The sequence below is a fragment of the Vigna angularis genome, chromosome 8 (assembly GCF_016808095.1).
Source record: "Vigna angularis cultivar LongXiaoDou No.4 chromosome 8, ASM1680809v1, whole genome shotgun sequence".
Lineage (NCBI taxonomy): Eukaryota > Viridiplantae > Streptophyta > Magnoliopsida > Fabales > Fabaceae > Vigna > Vigna angularis.
In genome coordinates, this window is record NC_068977.1 from 27,491,776 (window position 1) to 27,499,460 (window position 7,685).

At 29.3% G+C, this 7,685-nt stretch overlaps 1 protein-coding gene across 1 annotated transcript; it reads left to right on the forward strand.

The window, feature by feature from the left end:
- Positions 1-3,129: 3,129 nt before the first annotated feature.
- Positions 3,130-6,304, forward strand: LOC108343711 (BAHD acyltransferase DCR). The gene is made up of 2 exons (XM_017582052.2): positions 3,130-3,672; positions 5,118-6,304. The coding sequence occupies exons 1-2, from the start codon at positions 3,223-3,225 to the stop codon at positions 6,003-6,005; spliced, it is 1,338 nt and encodes a 445-aa protein (XP_017437541.1). The 5' UTR covers positions 3,130-3,222; the 3' UTR covers positions 6,006-6,304.
- Positions 6,305-7,685: the final 1,381 nt, after the last annotated feature.

Below are 7,685 nucleotides of genomic sequence, written 5' to 3' on the forward strand. Positions count from 1 at the left end.
TTGAGTAAATATATATTATTAATAATAAATTATTTTTTGTTATATAGAATTTATTAATTTATATAATTTAACCAGTTATACTAAAATATTATTTATTTTTTACAAACCTACCAAATTAAGAATTTAGATAAGTTACGATATACGTATCCATTTTTCCAAAGTTCTCCGTCAGAGCCACACAAATTTCAAGGTGATTTATTTTAGCATTCAGTCTAGTAATAAATCCCTGACATAAAATAATAAAAAAAAACTAACCACAATATAACCAGTCAAAACTGAATATTTTATTTTCAAAAATATGTTAAAATTGTTCTGTGATAGACTATTTTATATGAAATAAATTGGTTCTTATGCATCTTTCACTTAAAACGTTATAGGCCGATGCTAAATTGTATAGTTATATAAAATTTTAAATAATATTTATCATACTTTTTAATAACAAATTATGTTTAAAAAGTACAAATATATATTAACTATATGTCATATTGATAAGAAAAATGGTAAGCACGTTATAAAATAGTTAAAAATAAAAATATTTTATAAATGAAAATTTAATCATTTTAATAATGATTATTAATCGAATTTTAATCATTATAAATAGAATAACAAAATTAATCGAATTTTATTTTATAAAACTTATTCTTATTTTAAAAAATTATAATCTTTTCTTTCTTTATTTTCTTTTTAATGTTTTTACTTCTTCATTCATCTTTTTTTAATATCTTCTTAATATTAAGGACTATTATAGGAATTCTATATTAAAGCATAAAAAATTTGTCTAATAAAAAAATTTGTGTTTATTTTTACCTTTTTCAAAGATTTTGCGTACTTATCTTATCATCTAATTGAATGTAACTAAAAAATTTTAAATGAATATTTACATATTTGATAATTAAGGTATGTTTAGATTATTAACTTGAGTGTTGTTTGTGTATTTAAAATATCATGTGAAAGTTAGGACACTGGAGTATAGTTGAGTAAAAAATTTGTTCTATGTTGATAAATTGTAAATTGTTAAATTTTGAGTATCAAAATTGGAATGAAATTTGTGATTATTATAAGATCGTGTGAGTTGTTAATTTTACTTTGAAATATTTTTTAAGGCATCTTTAGAATTGTAGTATCTTTTAACTTGAGAAAGAAGTAGAATTGTCTTGATAAACTAATTGATAATCTTTTATATATATATATATATATATATATATATATATATATATATATATATATATATATATATATATATTAAGAGAAAATAAATTGATAAAATTCTAATCATATAAGAATGGATTGGTTGTTAGGAGAGTTATGACTCATTGAGTAATGTATCCCAAATAATCTTTTACCCTCCAATTGAAAAGTTTATCATCCATGATAAATACACTTATTTCATCTCCTTCATTCCTTGGCACACCTCTTGCTTCACTTCTTCACCACCACCAATTAGCATCAAACTTGTAGCTACCAAGGTCCATGTGAGCTTTCCAAACCCATTCCTTCTCTCACATCCCAAAATCTTAAATGCTCTAATCCAAAACCAATGGAAACCTTCAACAACAGAGGTTGGTGGCAAATTCTACTATGATGACATTACACAATAGAATGAGTTCAGAAAGAGGTGATGGAGGCATAAGAGCTCTTCTGAAACCTATTAGTTATGAGATAGACATAGAAGAGGGACATTAAAGCGATGAGGTAGAAGAGAACATCCTTAACAAAGGATGTGGGATCGGTAATGAAGGTGAGACGTAGATGACAATAAAGTCAACAATAAAAACATGGGACAAAAGTGTTAGAGGAGAGGATGTCGTCAAATTTAGCATGAAACTACTTTTGGATTATATAATCTATAATGTATATTCAAATTTGAAAAATACATTTTGAATTACATAATTCATATTTCTTTTACTGTATTTTGGATTACACACTTTGAAATGTAAAATTTTATTTTTTATTGTCAATTTAACAAATATAAAATGGGAATGACAAAATTTATGAAGTACAATAATAAAACATTAAAATGTAAAAAGAAATCATTTAACTTTAATTTAATTGAAAAAGTCATATTAATTTTATTTAAGAAATATTAGGATTATAAAACACAAATATAAGACAAAAAAAACCTTAAACATAGAGTCTAAATTATTAATTAAGTATTTTTTTAATGAGTAAATATTTATTTATGCTAAAAATTATCATTATTTTAAGTAAAATTTTATTTATATATTTTATTTTGATGTAAGTATATGCATGCTATGTACTTTGCTTTTTCCATAGAATTTTATTTAAAACACAACTCATTTGTCAATTTTAAAAATAAATATGTTATGGTCCTTCATTTTATTTCGACTAGTTTTCTTAACCACATATATCAACATCATCTACCCTTATCTATAAATAGTATTTCGATAATTTCTTAAGAAAATAATTACATTTAAAAATAATAATTATCATTTAAATTATATATCTTAAGAAAATTTTATTTCAAATATTAATTACAATATACATTAAAATATTTAGATAGAATAAAATATTAACATATCTTTAGTGACAATACAGATATATAAAAAAGTATTTCATTCTTTCATACAATATTCTCTCAATGCGATCAAAACAAAATTCACAATATTTTTCATTTTAAATATAAAAGGCTTCAAATAATTTCAGCAGTATCTTTATTTTATTACAATCTTAACTAAATACTAAAGTTTCTTTCAAAATCAAAACTAATTTAGCTCAAAAAAAACTAAACACTCATTTTGCAACTACATTTCAACCACATTTTAGTAAAAAAATATCTTATCACAATAACTGGTGCATTAATAATTTTTCAATAAGCACATAATTGAATGATAAATAACATAAAATGAAATTTTTTATATACTCATCCAACACAAGCATATATCAATTAAGGAACTCTTAATTAAGTGCTGTGAATTATTTATAATATTAAACAAAATGTAAATGGTTATTACAGTATAAGTTTTATGATGTTACCAAACATTTCTGCATCTATAATTACATCCTACCAATCTACTAACCCAATAAGCGTTATTAATTGGTCACAACCGCTTTCATGAATTCCATAAATGCTTCCCAACAACACTGCTCTCTATATTAATAATCAACTGAATTCACAAACACTGCTCTCACACATCAAACCATCTCAGCTCAGCTCAATTCAATTCAATTCACAGTTTCTTTTTAACCCAGAAAAAGAAAAAAATGGCAGGTAAGGTGGTGAAGAAGGAAGAGTCTCTGAACCTGAAAGTCACCAACAAGAGTTATGTGCAACCTGAGGAGAAGATTGGGAGAAAAGAGTACCAGTTGGTGACTTTTGATCTTCCATACTTGGCCTTCTACTACAACCAGAAGCTACTGTTCTACAAAGGGGAAGACTTTGATGGCATGGTTCAGAAGCTGAAGCTTGGACTTGGTGTGGTTCTCAAGGAGTTTCACCAACTGGCTGGAAAGTTAGGGAAAGATGAAGAGGGTGTGTTCAGGGTTGAGTATGATGATGACATGCTTGGTGTGGAGGTTGTTGAAGCTGTTGCTGATGACATTGCTGTGGATCAACTTACTGTGGCTGAAAGTTCCACCAATCTCAAGGACCTCATACCTTACACTGCTGTCTTGAACTTGGAAGGCATGCATAGACCCTTGCTCGCAGTTCAGGTATTTTGTTATCTTGTTCATCAAATTATTGTAGTTTATACTTCAGTCATCAGAGTATACGCTACGATTTTTACTGAATCTGAACTGTAATCTATACTATGTTGTATAGGTCTTTGATTTTTCTTACAACCTTGTTTTACTGTAATCTAATCCGAAATGTAAAAAGTGAGCGAGTTTTTATAGGCTTTGATTTTTCTTAAAACCGTGTTTTACTATGTTGTATCAGATCTAATTTGAAAGAGGTTTTGGTTGGTTTCATTGACAGCCATTTGGTATGTTTTTTTTAACCTTTTTATTTACTTATTTTCTCCTATTTTTTCAAGGAAAGAAGAAGGTTATAATTATTAAATGGAACATTTTAGTTTGTCTTGAAAACACCTCTCTTTTTTTATCTTTTATCTTTTGTAGCTTCCATTTGAATAAAAGCATGTAGGAATACAGAAAAGCTTTGAAATTAGAAGAATGGCAAACTGAGCCCACCAATCTTTGAATGATTTCTATAAGAGGTTAGAAGTTGTATAAATTAAAGATCACTTTCTGCTTTTAACAAAAGAATATTGGTGAAAAACATCAAGTCACTACAACCATTTTTCGTGTCTCATTTTGTCAATGACAAATATGTATTTAACAGTTGAGTACTAAATTTCTGTCCACCAAAAACATGCATCATTTAATTGCTAAATTTCTGAAATGAGTTCATTGTAGTCATAATTTTTTGAAAAAACATCACATTTCATTTCATATCTTGATTATATAATAAGATTGATTTAACTCAAAACTATTGTAATCACGTTCGCTTGAGTGGTGCTAAAATGGAGATAAAGTTTATGCAAAGTTGGCATGTGATATATAACTACTGTCTAATACATATATGCTTTGGAGTTTTTTAAGTCTAATGAAAGAAATTAATTGGAACATTTTCATGAAACATGAACAAGTTTTCAATTTAAGTCTTCTATAAAATACTGAAAATAAAAAGATTAAAATATATATGGGTCTTACAAGGTTTCATTTTTTAGAAAGAAAAAAAAAACACTTGTGAGACCTACCATAATGTCTTGAAAATGGCATGTGACATTGTAGACCCTACTTAAAACTAGAATTAAACCTTAGAATCTTATGAAACCATCCATTGTACATCCTCTAATTAATATGAGTGACTGCATAATTAAACTAAAATCAATCTAACAGTTGAAATTGAATATCTTTTGATAAATAATAAGTATCATCATTATCCACAAGTGTAGGTGAACAATTTATTTGACAATGCTGTGTGTTAATTTTCTGAGAAACACTTGAAACCTCCACGTTGTGCCATTATAGTCCACCCCACTCATTACCTATCACATAATGCAATATAATATATATATATATATATATATATATATATATATAATATTTTTTCGATTTTTGTTTTCATTTCGAGTTTTTTATTTTGTCCATAGTTAACGAAGCTGAAAGATGGGCTTGCGATGGGCCTGGCATTCAACCACGCTGTATTGGATGGGACTGCCACGTGGCAATTCATGACATCGTGGGCCGAGATTTGCAGCGGGTCACCCTCCACGTCAGCACCACCGTTCCTGGACCGGACCAAGGCCCGGAACACGAGAGTGAAGCTGAACCTCTCCCTGCCCGAGCCCAACGGCCAACCAACTTCCAACGGTGATGCAAAGCCCACTCCAACTCTTAGGGAAAGGATATTCAAATTCTCGGAGTCAAAGATCGACAAGATCAAGTCAACGATCAACGAGAACCCTCCATCGGACGGCTCAAAACCGTTCTCAACATTTCAAGCTCTTTCCTCCCATATCTGGCGCCATGTAAGCCATGCACGTAACCTGAAGCCAGAGGACTACACCGTGTTCACCGTCTTCGCCGACTGCCGGAAGCGGGTCGACCCACCGATGCCGGAGAATTACTTCGGAAACCTAATTCAGGCTATATTCACCGTTACGGCGGCTGGGCTTTTAGCGGCTCATCCGCCGCAATTCGGTGCTTCATTGGTCCAGAAGGCCATTGAAGACCACAATGCGAAGGCTATCGATGCACGTAACAAAGAGTGGGAGAGTGCACCGAAAATTTTCCAATTCAAAGATGCTGGGGTGAATTGCGTGGCTGTTGGAAGCTCACCTAGGTTTAAGGTTTACGACATTGATTTTGGGTGGGGTAAGGCTGAGAATGTGAGAAGTGGAACTAATAACAAGTTTGATGGGATGATTTACTTGTATCCAGGGAAGAATGGAGGAAGGAGCATTGATGTGGAACTAACCTTGGAGCCTGAGGCTATGGCGAGGTTGGAGAAAGATAAGGATTTTCTTTTGGAAGCATGATGAAATTGAAAGAGAAAGTGGCTAGAATGAGCAACTATTGAAGTAGTTCTTCTACTCAGATTATTGAAGGGGCGACTTAAATGTCCAATTATGCAATCTGATGTGATTCATGAATGCTGTTTAATTTAAGGTTGTTGTTGTACTAGGTTTTATGTATTTTTAGTTTGTGGCTTTATGCTCTTCATTTATTTTCAACCTACTGATGTTTCTTTTCAACTATGTATGTTGTGTAGTCAAATGACAAGTGAAAGGAATAATTGTGGGAGTTTTAATTTTAGCAATATAAAAGTTGTTTTACACTTCTTGTAATGAAATGATGTTTTAGATTTTGATGAACCAAAAGCTACAGAAGATAGTGTTTGAATCTTAGGAATGCAAATGGGTTTGTTTTCATGACATAGTTGAAAAGAAGGGAACGTGTGAGAATTTAAGGTATAAAAATGTATATAAAAAAAAGAGGATTAAAATATTTTCTGTCTCCCTAGCAAATAAATTAAAATAATTAAATGTGTTTGATGAGTTGGGGGAAATAATATTGAGAATTTGGGTATGCCTCTAATAATATTGAGAAAGTATAGAGGGGCATTGTGAATTAAAACGTAGTAGGTAAGCCATAATGAGCCACACATTTAGATAGATTGAAAGCTCAAAGCAACTATACTGATTAATATAGGCACGTGTATAGGGTCTAGCTATATAGTTCTTTGTTTTAGGGCAGTGAGGAACCAAACTTTGTCATTTTATCCAATGTGAAGATATTAATTGCAATTATGATTTCAAACGTATTTTTCTTAAAATCTTATAGGGATTTTCAAATTGTGGAATGAACATCTTAAACATATTAGATATTTGGAGGTGATTTAACATGAATCTAATAGAAAATTCTTAATGACTTTGATAAATATAATCTTATCAAATAAGTTAATGTTTAATTCACCCTTATATGAGATTTGTGTTTCCTTATACTCATTTATTGAAGGAACAATGGTTTGTAGTAAGTTGTGTGTATGATATTTGGTGGGGGATTGTTTGACCATGGTGGAATGATAGTTGTGATTGTGGGAAAGATTTGGAGTGTTGAAGTGACAAGTGTGAGTAGTAAGAAGTAGTGTGATATTCAATAACAAACAAGTTTAATATAAAAGAAAACAAATTTAACGTGTTTAGAAAGAGATGAGAAAGAAAAAAAATATTAATTATCGATTAAATGATATTTCTAATAAATACAAATCTTATTAAAAAAATTCTAATTTATTATTTTAATATTATGTTAAAAAATAAATTTTAAACTTAAATTTAACTTATAAAACTGATTTATAAAATAAAATTTACATTTATTTATATATATATATATATATTAAATTAATTTTATTTTTAATAGTTTCTAATTAAAATAATATTTGTGTTCATCCAATAAAGTATTTGTTCTTTTAAAGTAATGTAGCCAAGTGAAGGGTATCTTATTTATGAAGATGTTATCTGAAATTTTCATCACGGAATGGGTAGTTTGAGTGATCTAGGATGTGTCAAACATGTCTTTGTCTTGGTCGTTGCCACATGTTTCCTTTTTTTTAAAGAAATATTTTTGGTACTTATTTAGTATTTTTCTACCTTCTTTTGGACTTCACAATTGTTGCAAAAATCTAAATTGTTAATGAATTCTAAACAATTTGTACTATA

Coding starts and splice junctions, on each gene's coding strand:
- LOC108343711 (XM_017582052.2), top strand. CDS start 3,223: ATGGCAGGTAAGGTGGTGAAGAAGGAAGAGTCTCTGAACCTGAAAGTC. Junction 3,673..5,117: donor GACCCTTGCTCGCAGTTCAG/GTATTTTGTTAT, acceptor TTTTGTCCATAG/TTAACGAAGCTGAAAGATGG.